Source organism: Channa argus, chromosome 21, assembly GCF_033026475.1.
Source record: "Channa argus isolate prfri chromosome 21, Channa argus male v1.0, whole genome shotgun sequence".
Taxonomy (NCBI): domain Eukaryota; kingdom Metazoa; phylum Chordata; class Actinopteri; order Anabantiformes; family Channidae; genus Channa; species Channa argus.
Genome location: NC_090217.1, coordinates 9,336,164 through 9,354,600, shown reverse-complemented (window position 1 = coordinate 9,354,600; position 18,437 = coordinate 9,336,164). Strand labels below are relative to the sequence as shown.

General features: G+C 38.8%; 2 protein-coding genes across 25 annotated transcripts in view; one reads left to right on the top strand and one right to left on the bottom strand.

The window, feature by feature from the left end:
* Positions 1-411: 411 nt before the first annotated feature.
* Positions 412-13,361, bottom strand: dcp1b (decapping mRNA 1B). The gene is made up of 11 exons (XM_067490628.1): positions 12,789-13,361; positions 12,483-12,523; positions 12,018-12,145; positions 5,475-5,541; positions 4,957-5,101; positions 4,471-4,569; positions 3,519-4,329; positions 3,300-3,350; positions 2,783-3,012; positions 2,427-2,627; positions 412-2,259 (listed from the first exon to the last, which is right to left on the bottom strand). Exons 1-11 carry the CDS (start codon positions 12,945-12,947, stop codon positions 2,182-2,184), a joined length of 2,010 nt encoding a protein of 669 aa, XP_067346729.1. The 5' UTR covers positions 12,948-13,361; the 3' UTR covers positions 412-2,181.
* The window catches only part of cacna1c (calcium channel, voltage-dependent, L type, alpha 1C subunit), a 177,056-nt gene continuing 166,986 nt past the window's right edge, over positions 8,368-18,437 (top strand). For all 24 annotated transcript variants that reach the window (XM_067490618.1, XM_067490606.1, XM_067490599.1 and 21 more), the window contains exons 1-3: positions 8,368-8,507; positions 8,801-8,923; positions 9,012-9,244. In XM_067490618.1, the coding sequence (XP_067346719.1) occupies positions 9,121-9,244 (124 nt within the window). In that variant the 5' untranslated portion in view covers positions 8,368-8,507; positions 8,801-8,923; positions 9,012-9,120. The remainder of the gene's footprint in view (positions 8,508-8,800; positions 8,924-9,011; positions 9,245-18,437) is intronic.

Below are 18,437 nucleotides of genomic sequence, written 5' to 3'. Positions count from 1 at the left end.
TTAACTGGGTCACCTTCCACGCTCTTTGGGCCCGTTACAAATATGAAACCCCCTGTTCAGTCAAATTAATAACATTGTGTCAGCAACTCTGCTTTATTGGCTTGTACCGTACTATGTGCTCAGTTAAGCATGACAAATACAGGGAGTGGTATAACGTTGGAAAAACTAATGTTCTATAAAGACTATTGGAGTTAATTGGCTATGGTCTTTCAGTACTGCTGGGTGTGTAAAAATTGGTTGATTAATCACCACTGACACTTTGTTACAGTATTGATTGTGGAAAACAAAACCCGTGAAGTGATATTTAAGCAATAATGAGTGGACCTTTACTGTAATTAGTGTTACTTGTGCCTGGATCTTTACATGTCACACTACCTGCCATATTAACAGAACAACACTGTAATCAACTGAGGCAGTTTGAGAAACTTTAATAGCCAATTAAAACAAATTCCAGTTTGTGTAAGAACAAAATATTCCTGACAAAAAAAAAACCTGTGTGGGTAAACAAAAAATTAAAAAATCAACAGCATCTGTTCATATCATTTAGTAACATAAAATACTGACACTGTGAAAACAATATATGTCATTTTTGAGTACAAAAATAGGGAAAAAAGGGTTTTTTTGGAGATGTGTTCTTTTTGCTGCTGCTGTTTGGTAGAGACTGGCTATATGGGAGTTGAGCAAGAGCCAGCTGAAAGAACACAGAGATGATCTACAGATAAAAAAAAAAAAACAGTCTTTACAGAGTGCAACTTCTGTGTTTTGTATAGACAGAAATATACCAAGTGAGAAATGCTGAGATATTAAATGAGTATGTAACAGTGTTTTGGAAATTCAAAGTGTATTATTTTGTATTATAATTGCATTAGGGCTTTGAACAGGCTTGTAAATGTATTATAATCTATATTTACCTTCTTTATTCATGTTTATTGTATTATATCTCTATTTAATCATGTTAAGATTTACTATTTACTTATTCCCAATAATCATACCATATGATCAGTAAGCTGTTTGATTTTATCAGAGCTGTATTTCTGTAAGCCATATAACTTTGGCAATTCATCCATATATTTTCTGTAATCACTGATTCCTGATTTTGAGTGTTCACATTTTAAGTTAAAGAGAAGGGTGAAGTGTTTTCTTGTGGTGACATTGTTTTATTTTCTGTAACAATGGAATCCCTTTCGATAAACTGAGAAAAAAAAAAATCAACCACACAAAATCAACCACACAACTGACAATATGATACAAAGTAAAAACACAGAAACACTTTTGAACTATCACTCTGTGAGGTAGTGCATGCTGACAGTTTGCCAAAATTTGCTTAAAAAAATACCACGTCCATTTTGAATCCTTTATTTGGTTAATAAAACTCAAATATGGAGCAAAAGGAGCAACAAAGCAAGTAAGTAAGATTGCAAAGTGCTCTCTTGCACACTGGGACATGCTTTGTGTCTTTTTTTAATAACTTTAAAAGCATCTGGATGGCAAAATATACTTAAGTACCTAATTTAAAATAATTGTAGATCAAATATCAACAAATTTAGACAATATTTAAAATGTACTTTTCCAAATGTACAGAAAATATGTTTAACACATTTTACATTTAATTTTATAAGTGAAGTTCGACTCAAGTCAGTTTGAGCATATCCTTCAACATGACTTCCAGGAACTATAAAAGTTGTTTGTTAAAGCCCAATAACTGGCTGGTGTCAAGTGACTGTGACTTAAGAGCATAACAAGAAAAATCAAAAAAGTCTAAAGAAGTCCGCTACATGTAGGGAAGAAAATAGTACAGGTTACTCCTAAAAAAAGTAGGCACCCATGAAAAACTGTGAGGTTACAGCATATTTTGTCATCACCAAGAGTGAAAGCGAAGATAGCTTACATTCCACCTAAACTATAGAGAAGTTCAGGACTGTATGGCTCATTTGTGTGGGAAAACAGTGGTCTTCAGATTGAGAGAATATTTCCATTTATACATGTCAGAGGATGGTTCGCATTTTCTTTTTCTGATGAAAACAAACATTTACATAATACATTTGTTTTTGTTGCATCTAGAAAGAGTTGGTTTAAAGTAAAGAGAAGGTTGACTGGCTATTCAGTGTGTGTAACTGGAGCAAGGACTTGGTGCTCTTGACCGGGTGTACAGTATGTATCAACAGAAGGTGTGAACCGTCATCAGTACTTGCTGCTGGACTCATTAGCAAAGCGTCTGATATACGCTTGATAGATGGTGTCCAGGAATGAGCAGTCAGTCTGAAACACACAAACAAGGATCATCATAATGTTGTATGTTTCTCTGCATGTTTACTTGTATGATTCTGATAATCTCAAGACAAACAAATGGAAGTGAGCACATTAGAATTAAAAAAACATATTAAGTGTCAGACACACATACTTATGAGGAGCATTTATTTTTTTACCTGTATCAGGTGCAGCAATGTGGCTTGAAGCTGACTTTTGGACAAAACTCTGATCTCTTCCTGGAGCGCATTTCTGGGCAGGCTTAAGCTCTCCTGAGCACCTGCTGACAACCTACTACTAGACTTTGCCTGAGAGAACACACTGGGAGAGAGGAGGAGGTTGGGGGCCACAGTGGCTGGTATGCGCTGGGGGGATATGACCTGGGCAAACAGGACATAGAACTCTTTTATAGTTGTCATGGTTTTTAGCAATGAGTGATTTTACACTTTTCAAGAACAAAGAAAGATCTACAGTGCATATCTCTATCACTATGCTGCTATGTATCTCCAAATAAGACAGATTATACAATACTTACTTGAAATTGCAGTGCAGCTGTTTCACTTGCAGCGGCAGCAGTCTGGTTTGGAACTGGAACTGCAACAGAGTCTGTACCTTGACTTTGAGAGGGCCCCAGGAATCGAGGGGCAAGTCCTGGACAGGGTCGAGAGGATTCCTGGGAAGCTAGGTTTTGCTCTTGCTGGACTAGCTGGAGCTTTCGGAGGAGCTCATGCGGAGACATCCCACCTGGCATTTGGGAAGACGGACCTGAAAATCAAATCAAAACGAAAGGCCCAATAAACGTAATCAGCTTATGAAGAAAAATCTAACGCATAAAGATGCCTGGAGGACACAGAGAGACAATAGATATTCTGTATAAGATGCGCACAATACAGGCTAAAAATATGCAGAGAACAAAACAGTAACATCATTTAGGAACTGCAAAGTACCAATAAAGATAAAAAACAAACAAACATACATATATGTAAGTTTAAGGTTCATTTCAAAAAGACAGACAAAACAAAAGGACCATTTTAAGAAACTCGAAATTATACCTTGTGAGGGTTGAATGACTTGGTCATTGGTCACCTGAGTTGGCAGCAAACCTAGAACGAGGAAAAATAGTTTTGTTGTCATTTATCAGCTGTTATACTGCATCTTTTTTGACAAAGAAAAGTGCTGTAAATGTACTGTATGTGTGGTACATTTGTTCAGTACATGACAAGCCTGTATATTTAGAACATATTTACAGTATAACATTAAAGGTGTCCTACCTGTTTCCTGTGCTGACAAAACTGACTGGCTGCTGGGCAGAGCTTCTGGGTGAAGCTTGGATAGGCTGAAATAGCGCTGCTGGTTTTGTTGTGCTTGAAGGTGGGAACATTGCACAGAGTCCATTATTAAGGGCTGAGAGGAGAGATGCGGGTTCTCCTGCAAAGGAAGAGGATTGGAGCGACAAGGGGGAGCAGCAGAGGGGAAGGAGGTGGAGGGGGGAGGAGGAATTTGGAAGAGTTTCTTGATTGGGTCAGGCTGAAGCTGCTGCTGCTGCTGCTGCTGCTGCTGCTGATGGTGATCATGGTGATGGTGGTGGTGGTGGTGCTGTTGCCCCTGCTGCTGCTCCTGCTGCTGCTGGTAAAGATGATGGTGGTGGTGGTGGTGATGCTCCAGCAGCACCCCGTTGTCAAACAACCTGTTCTCAGGGGACTCAGACACAGTCTGAAGCACCCCACCAACCCCTCTCTGTCCCTGCATGAGCTTTTGTATAGCTGGGCAGTGCTCAGAGTGGTTCTGCTGCTGCTGCTGCTGTTGCTGCTGCTGCTGAGCATCGTCGCCAACTAAAGCCTTTTGTCCTCCATCTAAAGACTCACTCAAGGCGACATTCCCTCCCTTATAGGTTACTAGTCCACTGGAGTTCACTTTATCATCGTAGGTCAATGTGCGGGCAACAGGTGGGCGAGCAACTGTCTGTGTGGATGAGCCTGTCCCATGAGCTGCCACTGGTGAGGCAGGCTCAGGTTTGGATGAGTGGTGGGACCCAAACAGAGTGGCCAGAGACAGAGACTTCAGTTCAGCACCTTTACTGTCCTGAAAAAACATAAGCACAGGGTGAGATAAGATGAATGGTAGGCAAGAAAGGAATACAAAAATATCTTTAATGGGATCAATAAAAACAAAAACTAATTAATTAATGTGAAACTTAAAGTTAAAGGGAATTAGGTTTTTTACCTGAGTGTTTGCTTTAACAGGTATTGGTTTAATCACATTTGGGTTTCCATAAAGGACACTGCTGCCACCTATCTCCTTTGGCTCAGAAGCAGACTTCTCCTAAGACACAGAAAAGACAAAACAGAGAAATATGAAACAATGAGAATAAGACCGAAAAACAACAACAAAAAACAAACAAACAAAAAAGTACAGTTCTTAATAAATAAATTAATTAAATTAATTAATTTAAAAATCAAGGTGCAAATAAGGTTCAGAGTCCTATTTTTGGCCTTGAAGCAAGTTTTATTTTACAGGTAAGATTTTTAATTCACCTTTAAATCTGTAGTTCCTTATTTTGGCTTTTACATCTTTTTAAATACTATTTACATTTCTTTTCATTTTCATTTAACCTTTAATAGTTCATTTAGATCTTGTCCTCTGTGTCCTGTTTAAAGCATTCTGACCTGGTTTGTTGGTAAAACATGCTAAGCAGTTAAATTTGCCTACCTTGTCAAACTCAGTACGTGCTTTGGTCAACATCTGGATAATGTCTACTGCCTTCCCGTCACTTCCACCTCCTCCTGTTACTCTTCCTCCTGGGAACAACCACCCCCCCTGAGATTGAGCCAGGACCTGCTCCTGCTGGGTCAGTCTGTGCAAAGGAGTCCATAAATATACATGACAAACTTTTTTGTAACTTTAGTAACAATAGTAAATGAAAGCTCCTTTCAGGGTAATTCTCTCTCTTTTATCTTTACACCCACCATATAGATTTTAGCCAAAGTAAGAGAAACCTCTGTTCTGTTATGCTTAAAGCCAAAGTGTGAAACATTTTAAAAGTCTGTTGTGAACACTAGACGCAGAGGTTTGTACAGAGTAAGATATGAAAAGTAAGATATGAAAAAGACTCTGACTGTTGGAACATTACTTGTTATCAAATTCTGAAAAAAATATTCTTTAATTCAATGTTCTTTTAAAACCTGTTTTTTGTGTATAAATTAGCTTTATGTTTCAAAAGTACTTACATTTTCATCCTTTGGGCAATGCGCTTACAGTCCTCCTTATCATAGAACCAAATTCCATGGATAACCACTGGGTGAGAGGCACAGAGGGAGGCAGAGAAAAAACAGAGAGAGAGGCAGAGAAAGAGAGAGAGCGAGACAGAGAGAGGCAGCGAGAGATGCAGAGAGAGAGAGAGAGAGAGAGAGAGAGAGAGAGACAGGGAAAGAGGCAGAGAGAAAGAGAGGAAGAGCGAAATGCAGCAAGAGAGAACCAGAGAGGGAGAGGCAGAGAGAGAGAGGCAGCAAGAGAGAGAGAGGTAGAGAGAGAGAGAGAGAGAGAGAGAGGCAGCAAGAGAGAGAGAGGCAGCGAGAGAGAGAGAGAGAGAGAGAGGCAGCAAGAGAGAGAGAGGCAGCGAGAGAGAGAGGCAGCGAGAGAGAGAGAGGCAGCGAGAGAGAGAGAGAGGCAGAGAGAGAGAGAGAGAGGCAGAGAGAGAGAGAGACAGAGAGAGAGAGAGGCAGAGAGAGAGGGAGGCAGAGAGAGAGAGAGAGAGAGAGAGGGGGGGAGAGAGAGAGGCAGAAAGAGAGAGAGAGGCAGCGAGAGAGAGAGAGAGAGAGAGAGAGAGACATGAACTTTAAAAAAATTCTCATAAACAAAAATACAACAAAATGTCATGGTTTGCCATAATGAACCAGTCACTGCTGAAAATCAAGTTACCCAGTCAAATGTCAAAACTGTAATAGTCACTAAGGTCAGCAAACATCAAAATGAGATTACTGACCCACCACAGACTTACAATCAAATGCATGCACAGACACATTGTACAATTATGCTGTTATGACATCAATGCAGGCCCGACAGACATGTAAACGGTTTATTATTAGCATTGCTGGGTCTAAACTCAGGGTTTAAACATTTCCCAGCCAAACTAATGTGAACAGAAGCCAGCAGTGCTATTATACAATGAAACATGGGCCCCATGAGTCTCCTGGACTACATAAACATGGTCAACAAGAAAGGGAAAAAAGGGAAAACACTAACACACATTTGTCAAAGGATTACACAGCAGTGAGTAGGCTGCATTACACTACACTGTGACTCAGTTTAATATTTTCAGTCGCACTTGGTCCTAAAAGCATATTGAAGCAGCTTGTGGTGTTGCATGATTATTCAATTCCAGGCACTGAGGACGGACTGATATATTTTTCTCCAGCAACAAAATGCACTATGAGGAAATAAAAAACAGTGGAGCGCTTAAAAAAATCTTTTTATTATTGAACTATATACAGTGGTATCTAGAATCTTTGTACTAAAACACTAAACTCTAAATGTTTTTCATAACCCATAGCAATTAAAAATTGTTTTCCCTTCCCTGGTTTAACAAAAATTCAGATTTTCTGAAATTTTAAATTCTGCCTTAATATGAACAGATAAATTCATTTTTGCAACTTTTTAGTACTTAACAGACTTGATGCAACAGGTAGATTTCAGACTAAAAGAAAATAAATCATTTTGGTGTGATACACAACCAGCTTCAAACAAGAGAAAGACACAATATCTTTCAACCCAACACACATTTACTTCTGAACACAGACCTTTAAAAGAGAAAACTCTTAAGCAAGGGAGAAGCAGGATTTTTAGGTGAGATGGAAAAAAAGACAGAACTGTGAGCAAAGTGAGATATATGCTATATGGTGGACAGAATTAGCCGTTGCCACAGAGCTTAGACAGACATGCATAAAAATACACACATATACACGCACAAGATACAAATGAGGTTGGACAGGTCACTGAGGTCAAAATGGATGAGAAGAACTCGCAGAGAGAAAAGCAGAGATAGATACACACACTCACACACGGGGTTCAGTTGAGCCTGGGAAAATCAGCCCAGGACCAAATAAGTAACTACAGTGGGAGACTGTCTAGTGGAGCCAGAGCCACTTAGTGCTCACTGGGGATGAGACTGTTTGACAGAGACAGAGAGACAGTCAAAGTCAGAACAGAAAAACTGAGAAAAAATAAGCGAGGAGGATATGGAATAGAAAGAAGAAAAGTGTGTTACAGAGGAGATTATCAACAAGTCTATAAAACAAAGTGTAAACAACATGTCACATTTTCAATATTAAGAAAAAAGTATCAATAACCCACTACCCAGTCTTGCCATTGGAAACATAGAACAAGATAAAAACAGCACACAGCAAAAAGAGTTGGGTGTGTTAAATAGGGAAGTTTATCAGAAGTCTTCAATTAGTCCCGATCTGCTGCAAGTCTCACCCTCCATCAGATAGAGTGCCAGAGAGGGGGAGAGAGGGAGAGAGAGAGAGAGGGGGAGAGAGAGAGAGAGAGAGAGAAAGGGGAGAGAGAGGGGGGAGAGAGATAGAGAGAGAGGGGGGGAGGGAGAAAGAGAGGAGAGAGCGAGAGAGAGAGAGAGAGAGAGAGAGAGCGAGTGGGAGGAGGACTACAACCACTAGCACTAACAAAGCTTTGAGTGAATATTAGGAGCAGTCTAAGAACAGAAACGAGGCTCCAGTCAAAAACACTGGAGACTGAAGGAGATACAAAAAAAAGGGCAGAGACATCTGCACTGCATGAGTGAACGAGAGACCCTAAAAACCAAATGGACTGCAAACTCCGCTGAAACAACACGTGTGCCGACTACTACTAGGAGGGGTTTATAACTGAACTGTCATATCCGAATATGATGGCATCACTTTACAGTTTGACCAGGAAGCAGGGGACACTCTGGCACTAATCACTTTGCTGTCTGTAGGGCTGTGTGTATCTTTTCAAACCTGCTGTGACTCCCAGCCAACCAGCAGCACAGCAAGCATCGGCACACATGTGATGTTTGCTGTAGACCACCAGCAAGTGTTGTAATTGGACTACACTGTGACATGGATGCATCTTCGTAGGACTTCACTTGAAATCTTTCTGGGAAACAACTCACTGTTTGTTCTAACTAACTAATTAACTATATTGGGATTTTGGAAGTAAGAAGAAGGACGATAGCTTTGTTCAACATGAACAGCAAGTAGTAGTTTCCAGGAGGTTAAAATACGGTAAAAGCATTGACAATACATAAACTTTGCTTGGCTGAAGCCACATTGCACAACCCAAATAACACTTTCAATGTTTTGTTTAGCTGACTCCATCAGTCAAGTGCACAGTGTTGGTACTTTTTAGCCTGTATTTACTTTGACAAAGTTTTACATGGGTAGGTGGCTTACGGGCTGAGTAGAATCATCACTTGCTTTGTTTGCAGTAACAGTATTCAAAACACTGGAGGATTAAATATTGTTACAACTACATCACTTCCTTCTGGGGCTTAAATGATAGTATGTTCAAATTGCAGAGGGAGATCTTTTGCTACTGATGGCCAGCTCTGATGAGGGATTGTCTTAACTGCTCTGGCAGCTGCATGTGGACGACCTGACCTGACCTGATTAAAAGGCCTTGCATTGTTATAGCTATGACAGTAAGGCACCATCAGTAAATATTTTGCTACTGACATAAATATCAATTTTGAATAACTATCCCAACACCTTTATTATACCTTTTTCCAGATAACGATTTAGTGGACCTGCAATTAAATTGAGCCACTTCCAAGTTCCAGAGAGGCTCAACTAGACAATTGCTACAAGGTTGTGATATAACTGACAGACCAGTGGAGTCATGCTGAGAGGACTGTTCCACAGGAAACCTAAACATGAAAGACTGGAAGAAGAAACTGAGGTCAGATTTAAAGGCTTGCTGGTGTCAGAGAGAGATCTGGGATACACATATGTCCGACCTGGAGGTAAGACGTTCACCTGACATACTAAATGCCTCTGACATGTTTATTGAAAAGTTATTGACTGCCATATTCTCTATATGTGGATAGCTGCAACACATATGCTACCTACAATAAGCTCCACGCTGGCCCACTAGTTCAATGGTAAATATCATTGCTGATAAAAATCATAAAGCCAGGCTGCAACTAACCACTATTTGAATTATGATTTAATCTGTCAATTAAACCATCGAATTTTTGTCAGAACCTTTGCTAAATTTGTTTTTTTTTTTTAAATAACTGTCCAAACACAAAAATATTGAATTTAGTAGGTGAAGTGACTAGGTAGGTGAAACTAGGTCATCTTTGGCATGCATATATAAAAAGTTATTTAAATGGAGTGATTATTCTATTTCCTCTGGAAACTAATCCAAAACCTTATGTTTCTGCTTAATTAAGTTAAATTAAAAAAAAAGTAAGTGTAGGAAGATGTAAGTCCAGTGAAGCATTAACTTAAGCATCCACCAAAAAAATCTGTATGAGAAGGTTAGTGGCATGGTTAAACTATATAATAAGTAATACTCAAATTAAGCTATTAACTAAGAGAAAATTGTTTATGGTACGCAGCACCTTTACAAATAAGACACTTGGAGTATCTAATGAATCAGGCACATTTACAAGCCACTGCCTTGGTTCTAGTTTATTCTGTATGGGTTGATAAAGGGAGAAATGAAACCCCACAATGGATTTTAGGTGTAGATGATAAGGTATGCAATATGCCTTCCGTCAGTTCCTGTGCTGTGGGGTATTTTGAGAATAATGACTTTCTCTGGCTAAACTTTTCTTCCCTATGTCTTGCCCTGTTTTGTGGTATATCTGCACAGTATATTTTTAGCCTGGGGTGTCACACTGTGCCAACTGCCATTCCAGGAAGTTACAGCACAACATATTTGTCTTATGATAAGATTCCACGACCCTTCCACACAGAGGTTAACTTAACACAGTGGGACTGGCATTACCAACAGCCTGGGGCCTAAAAGGTCTAAGACAGTAAAAACCATTTCTGAGCTGAGATGCATTTCTGTTCACACAGTTTACTGGAAAAGATCCCTCCACTCCACACATCCTATCATCCAGTAAATGCTCAGTAAATCACAGCTTACTACTGCTGCACTTGGGAGGCTTGGCATTTTGAGGTCTCTTAGCACATTGGAGGATCTGTTTCTCTAGTATGTGTTTTGTTAGTCACATATCTGCATAATGTAGGCTCCAAAAATCATAGTAAATCGAAACAGCAACAGTGATAAAAATCTGTTTGATTGCAACCATACTGGATATCTCCTTTTTAGGTATTTTATTATCAACGTTCAGTTGGTGCAATCAGCTGGAGCCATGGACCATCATGTACCCACTTGTTCTTTAATCCACATTTCCTTTTTCTCAGACTCATCAACTGAACTTTGACTATTGCTTTTATGTGTTCTTAAGTTTCCTCCCTTCCCAGGCCATCGAGTAAGCTGTTCAATAACAAATTATAACCTATTAATGAGATTCTGACCACATCTAGAGGCCAGTGCTATCACAGGTCATCTTTAATATGTGGTGCATTTAAACATGGTGTAAAAGGTGTAGATAGGTCACACATGGTTTCACTGAGCAGTCAAGAATGTTTAATAAAACCTGTTGTTGTATGTCAGTAAGACTGATGAGGTACTACAGTAATGGGATCAAAGCAGGTGTGAGGAATCTACTGGTATCTACACAGCAGCATTCCACCTGCCTCTTAGTGAGCCTGATGTAGAGTGTGAGAGCACAACAGAGAGGAGGTGAGGTCTGCATGTGTCAGCGATTCCTGATTAAGTGTGTGTATGTCTGTTTAGATTATCAGTGACTGTTGTGGTGTATCTAATCTCTGCTGGCTGGTTTTGTAGTGCTGTCAGGCACTTGTCCCAAAAACACACTCTGCAACGTGTGTGTCTGAGCCAGAGTTTGTTATCAGAAGGACTTAAGCCGATAGATTTCACTAAAATACATCTAGTCCTTTTTTGGAACTACTGGTTCCTACATAAATGAATTGCATGCTACACATAATGCAATTGTGGATTATCTAATTTAAGTATAGATTTACCTGTCACTTTTAACTATGATATGTTTACACTGCTATCACATTTGAAAAAGACATCCAAATATGGCATTGTGTGAGTTTTTACTATGTACACCAAATATATGTTCTCTCTTGTGGACCTTTGTCTGTCTTCTTTTTAATCCCATGTTTTTTTTCTGATGAGACAACATATGTCCATGTCTAGCTTTTCTTTTGTTCCCCCTTTCCTGTTTGTCTTTGCCACCATTTTCCATTAAGTCTCACTGACCGATACTGCTTGTAAAACGGTGCATCTTTTAATAAATTAGTGTGTTGGTTGTCGTGGTATACAGCCATCTATGTGTTTACATCTTACTTACATCTAAGCCACTGCCTGCCTATCCTCTAAAGCTTGCTGTTAATGACCACTGTTTAATCAATAAATAAAGCCCTTCAATATTTAGAAAGCAGTAACTGAAAAGTGATGGGGCAATAAAACTGTCAGCTAAGATATCACTCTGGCAGTGATAATGTTGAATCTGTGCAATGAAAATCACACTAAAGTAAATAGCATTGGGTTAAAAATACACCAGCCACCTACGCATTTACTGTGCTCACCAGGCACTCTGAACAAAACCTGTCAGGCAAAAAAAATGAGGCAAACAGGCAAACATAAAAAGTGTGCCTTTGTGTGCATGTGTGTGTCCTTCACTTTACATCGTGCATTGCGGTACAGCAGGAAAGGGTCCTGGAGCTGGAAGTCCAGATCTTTGGTGATTGGCTCTGTTAGGTTTTCCATGTTGAGTCTGTTCATTATGGTGAAACCATGCCTGGGAGATGCCAACCTGAATATAGCACAGATAAAATTAGGAATTTATGCAAAAATAAGTAACTGAGCTGGAAATAAAAGTCACATCCTCTGTGTAGCACCCTATCTTAGTGAGCTGAGAGTAGGATACAGGCCGTCTGAATGTCAGATCAATTCTTAATTTCCCAAAATGAACAATGGATTTCACAATTACTGCATAAGAGCAGATGTGGTGACATTATTCTGACATGACAAATGTCCCAATGTCACCATTGCCTTTGCATTATGGCAAACAACCGTGGTCTCTCTATAGTTATGTCAAAAACCTTGACATGTAAATCCTTTATATAAAACTGCTGCAATAACTTCATTACCTTGTGTAAATGAAAAGCGTGCCTTCCACTTCTGTCTTTTCCTGAAACACACACACACACACACACACACACACACACACACACACACACACAAATAGCACTTTATTAGAACAGAATTTCATAACTGGCGAAAATTATATTATTTCCATTTCATGAAAAATAAATCCTTAATATCCACCCCAATCAACAACCGACACGTCGTTCAACTTTAGACTAAGTTAGTGTCAGTCGCAAAGCGCGCCTACCATGGAAAACTACGACGCTAAGCTAAGTTAGCACTCGCTAGCCTTGACAGAAGTTCCTTACCCACTCATTTGCTCTGTTGTTGTAAGTATACAAAGCGACTTGACTGGCCACATCCACGATGTTATTGATGTATGGGTCTTGTCGCTGCAGTGCAGCCAGACTTATATCCAGTCCTTTAGCGGCAAGGCAGCTACTGCTGCCTGCAGAAGTCGCTGTCATTGTTCCTTATGAAAAAGTTAAGCTAGCACGCTAACTAGCTTCAGCGGCTAACGAGACAGGTAGACGGAAAAAAACACAACCAACGACTAGGGAAATAGGAAAATAAAAGAGGAAGCTACACAGAAGCCTAATTTACAATTCAAGACACGTAAATTTTAAAATAAAAAGACCTAAAGAGCTCTAACTGTCATGATTGAGTTTGTTCACCGCCATGTTTAGCTAAATAAAATGTAAACAATAAGGCATGAGTAGTTGCGGAGCAAGCTCTGAGTGTCCAGCCTTATTAACCAACCAGGAAAATTCGATGGAGGCCAACTCTCCACTGCATGGAGTTTTAGTATTTATTTGCCGTGTTAAACATTTATGTTTAGAGTTAGATTACTACCTTTACATTAACTTAAGTCACTATGTTCTCTTTGAGACCACTGGGGGATTAATATTATTTCAGAGGGTTGGTTAAGAATGTGATTTTTTTCCCGTTTTTATTTGACTTATTGGATTTTATATGTGAGTTGAATAAAACCTTCTGTATTAGCGGTGTATATTTGGAACACTCTTATTGTTTGTGAAACTATAGTTTATTTTATTGTGCACTGAAGGGCCCCATAATATTGTAGGGAAATGACGCTACCATTCTTAAGTTAATGTTTCGTTCACTCTGCATACAAGTCAGCAGCTGCTGTTTCCCTTTTGTCTTTCATCTGTGTATATATCTGACTGCTAGGCAACCCAAACAGTGGTGATGACTGACGTTTCCCAGTCCTTAGTTATATGTTCCATTAAATACACTAGGGGGCATTAAAGGGATGGATAAAACAGCCATTCTTCCTATGCTCAGCAGATTTGTGCATTTTAGCCAGAGTTCAGGATCTGTTGAAGACAAATTCCTCTTTCTTTCCACTGAAAGTGCTAAAGTCCTGTATATGTAAAATGTAAAAAATAAATGAATGTTTTCATTTGTACTGAGGGACTGCAGGTTGTTTGACAGGTATTTGTATAAGAATGATAAAGGACTGGAAGTGACCAACAATGCTTCTTTTCTGTGCCTGTGTGTTTATACAGTTATGTAAAGAAACCTATTCCTCTTATGACTATCTTCATTCAGATGCTATACTGAGCAATAGATGCTGTAGATTATATAATGCACCAGCTCAGATTTCAAAATCAAACATATCTTTCATGTTGCAAAATCTAATAGCCGAGGTCAGAACACAAGATGGTTTAAGACGAAGACTTTTAAGCCTGTACCGCCTCGATATCCATATCAGCAGTACCCATACCCCACAATATCAGCTGGATCACAGTAAATCTACATAATAAGTCTAATATCCTCTTCTGTTGAAAGGGCACTTGTGGGGACACAGCAACGTCACCAAGTGGATGCAACCCCTTCACTCTCTACACAATTGACGTGACATTATTTTGTATAATCATAATCACAAGTTAGTTCCTTATGACTTACATGGAAAGAAAATTGAACATCCAACTGATGACTCACTTTAAGCAGCACTGAATAGAAACATCTGCTTTACATGCTTTGAAGTGGAAGTGCCACTATGCAATTGCTGTCTACAAGTTCTCCTCTTAAATATACACAAAGCAGACTATGGCATGTCTACAGTATCAGCTATTCATCGACATGTACCTAATAAACTGCCACTGAAGTGTATGCCTCTTTGTCAAGGTGGTGTTTACTGTATCTGTAGCTTGTTGGAGAAGGCAGTGTTTGACAATGATGAGGTTAATGAGTTACCCATCAGGAGCTCAATACTGTCAATAAGCATTTAGTCGAGATCCAGTACTTTTCTCCGATTGGTGGGGATAGGCCAGAGGATGCGGGTTATTTGCCCACAGGCAGGAAGAATAATAGAATGTAGTGAGTAAACAGCTTGTTGAAATTAAAAAAGGGGGAGAAATTCTTCTGGGTCTTGCCATTGTAATTTTTGTTTCTGCACTGAAAACAAAACACACAGACTTTTGTCATTTTGCTAAGAGTATAAAGTACAATCCACATGATAGGAGTGGATTTATGTGGTGAGGAGATTATTAAATGCCATAACACAGCACAGTGTGGATTTTAAAACGAAATTATTCCCATCACAAGTGTATCCTTGTTCTGACAATCCTTAGGTAAACAACAGAAATACACTGCTTCCCTTCTTGACTCTTGTCAGCACAATTCACTTTTTCAAGTTAAAAGTAATTCTCTGTGATCTCCACAGTAACTAATATTTCAGTTCTCATGAATAATTCCATCATCTCTTCACCAGCCTTATCACGCAGCCCTTAGTATGAAGCTCGTCTGGATGAAGCAAAAAGACAAAATGATCCCACTTTAATGTTGACAAAAAAATAAATAAAAATGGCGCAGTTTGAGATGATTTTAGTTCAGAGATATTTTTAGTTAAATTACATGAACCAAATTAAAATTACACGAAATATGTTTTTAAGCAGGCACTTTGTTAGTGTTCTACTACTTTTGTAGTTATTGGTTTGTTTCTTTCCATGTTTAACTTTATCCTGTGCTTAATTTGATAACTTTAATCGCAATAATAATAGTAAAACAAAAATAATTTTTATAGCTTATACATTTTGAGGAAAAGATAAACCAAGTACATTATGCAAATATTCAAAAAGGGGAAAAACTCTGTAAAAGCAGCATTTGAATATTTGTTTATCTGAATGCAAATAATTTAATATTTATACTAAAATTATTAATCTATTAAAAATTAAGATGGAAATGTAAGACACTTTGTAAAAATCTTAACTATCTCATTGTTCAACCGAATAAATTACCTCCCCCTGTCATATAGGGGATTTCCCTTTGACTGAGCAGCAGATTTTGAGTTGTTGTCTGTACAGAGATTCCCAGAGACTCTGTGCTTTAGAGTCACACACATTCATCCACGTACAAAGGGGTCAGGAACTATAAATACAGAGCAGTCATAAATAGAATTGATATTTCATGTGCAAACTGGATTTACTGTAGATTCTGTGTGTGTGTGTGTTTGTGTGTCCCCTGGGCAAAAGTGTCTGTTCCCACGACCTGCCCTCAATCCTTTCTCCTTCTCTCAGTCCTTCCTTCCGTCTACCCGTCCATTCACTGGCCAGTGTAATCAAACAGAGAAATGGCAAAAAAATCCAGACCACTATTAATGCCACTCACTTGCTGCTTCTACAGGGCAGATCTGTCAGCTCTCTACAGCCAACGATCTTATTGTGCTTTAAATGAAGGCTACATTTCTTCTACATTTCACTGAAATAAATTTTATAGTTATCAGATTCAGATTTTATATAAAAAAAATACAATGAGATTATAAATACAGTGCACTTTTAAAGACTGAACAGCAACAACACATCTTGTTTAAAACCCCTGTCATGATTCTAATGTCTATTACTTGTTTGCATATTGACTAAAGAGGGATTTCCCATCTGGCCTCATATAAACAACTATTTGTGGTCCAAAGTGGTCAAATTATCCATTGTTTAATTTAAAAATGAATATAAATTTGTGTGGTACATTTCTTTATTATTGTTGTTCTTCCTACTCTATTAATTTTCTCAACCCTCATAAAATTATCTTGCAACATTTTTTTGGTGGTGGAGGCAACCTGAGCCCTGCAAAACAAATTTTATATAACTAACCACTCATACTAGTGCCCCCTCCACCCGAATATGTAGCATCCTACTGACCCACAATAAATCCTGACTTAAACTAACGCCTTAGTCTTAACATTCGAGCAATTTTGTACATGGTGAGATGTCAGACAACTAATCATTTTTTTGCCAGGACACATACTCATTCACTGCATAAATGCTGTTTTTCCTGACATGTAATAATACATTCAGTATGTACAACAAAAAATGGAAGAATGTTTCCTTTCAATTATCAGTGGAAGCATTCGACACTCCTCATTCTCCCTCCAAATATACAGAATGTTAATATAACATCTGCACCACAAAACACTATATATTGTTCAGGAAAAGACAATTCATCTGTCAGATGTCATCAATAGAATCATTTATCAGCTGTCTCCCTGTCTTTACTATGTCTACAGTGACACATGTAGACAAAAAGCTTTATTCTATTACAGGATGGTGGGTGGTGATTTTGCGCTATGGCACTGAACAAATGAATACAGGCTGGGTTGAGTCATCAAATTCACCTCCTGATTATAGCCTACAGTGAGATTGACATGAGGCCTGCTCATTGTAAAGTTCGTATTCAGTGTCAAAGACAATTATATGGGATGGCCAGTGCCACAATTAGAAGCTGCATGTAGCTCAGTACATCCAATACGTCCTGTTCTTCTGCTGATCCCAGTTATTCTGATTTGTGGAATGCTGCCATACATTTTTTATGCGCCTGACATGTTGAAATCATCCTTTAGTAAAAAATACTGAGAGAGAATTTTGTGCGGCCAACTTTGTGTGAGTATTCCTGTAAAAAGACGTCAACCGCTTTTAAAAATAAGGTCAAGATCATTCTGGAGACTCGCTAGATAATGGAAAAATATCTTTCTTTTTTGTCTTTTATATCAAGGTGCCTGTGGAGAGCTGGTAAGAAAACAGCTCAATTTAAATTTTTTTGTGCAAGCAGGTCAAAAAAACTCAGTATGAGTTAAAGAGCCAAGCTGACTCAGTGTCACCAAACCATGCTCCAGAGCTATTTAGTTAACAAATGATGTTTCTTACCTTCTTTGACATTTAACTTCTAAATGAGCTTCATTTAACAGTTTTATCTGAGAAAATGCACAAAGTCTCCAGAACATGACTTTGTGTGCTGTAGGGGCCAGGGCAAATTTGTTTCTGGTCGTGGAGACCAAGGTTGAACCTTATTTCATCATCTAGAGACCATAAGGAGGAAAAATTAAAATGCAACTTTATTTTTAAAAAAATTGTTATTATCTGGACTAAAAGGTTTACATTCAGTGTTGAAGAAGTAACCTTCCCGGGGCAGCCAACTTCATGATCCTTGAATCTGCATTTACAGTATAGAAAAAAAAAATAAGCCTAACATGTGCATGTTAAAAGGGCAGTGAAAAGAGCTGAGCTTGAGTCACAAAAGAGTTGCAAAACTAGATATTTAGCGTATGTGTGTGTGTGTCTGTGTATAAACATAACATTGGCCAAAGAAAAGAATGGGGCTGAGGGAGTCCAGATGTGTAGGGGGCTACAGGCAAATCAGACAGAGGTACAAAATCTCAGCTCTGTTTCTTCCTGCAGAAATTAGAGTTGGTGCCTTACTTGAGTCCGCCATGGCTCATTATCCCTCTTACTGTACATCTCTTTCTCTCTCTCACTTTCACACATAAACACACACACTTCTATTTCCACTTCCTCACTGTGTTATTGTTTGTATCACATTCATGGGTTTTGTCTTTCTCTTTGTGTCATTATTTTCCTTTGCGTCTGTGACTGTGTGATTGTGTGTGTCTGTGGATTTTGTGAGTCCTCCTTTCCTCCAAAAATCCCTCCCCCCACACGCAC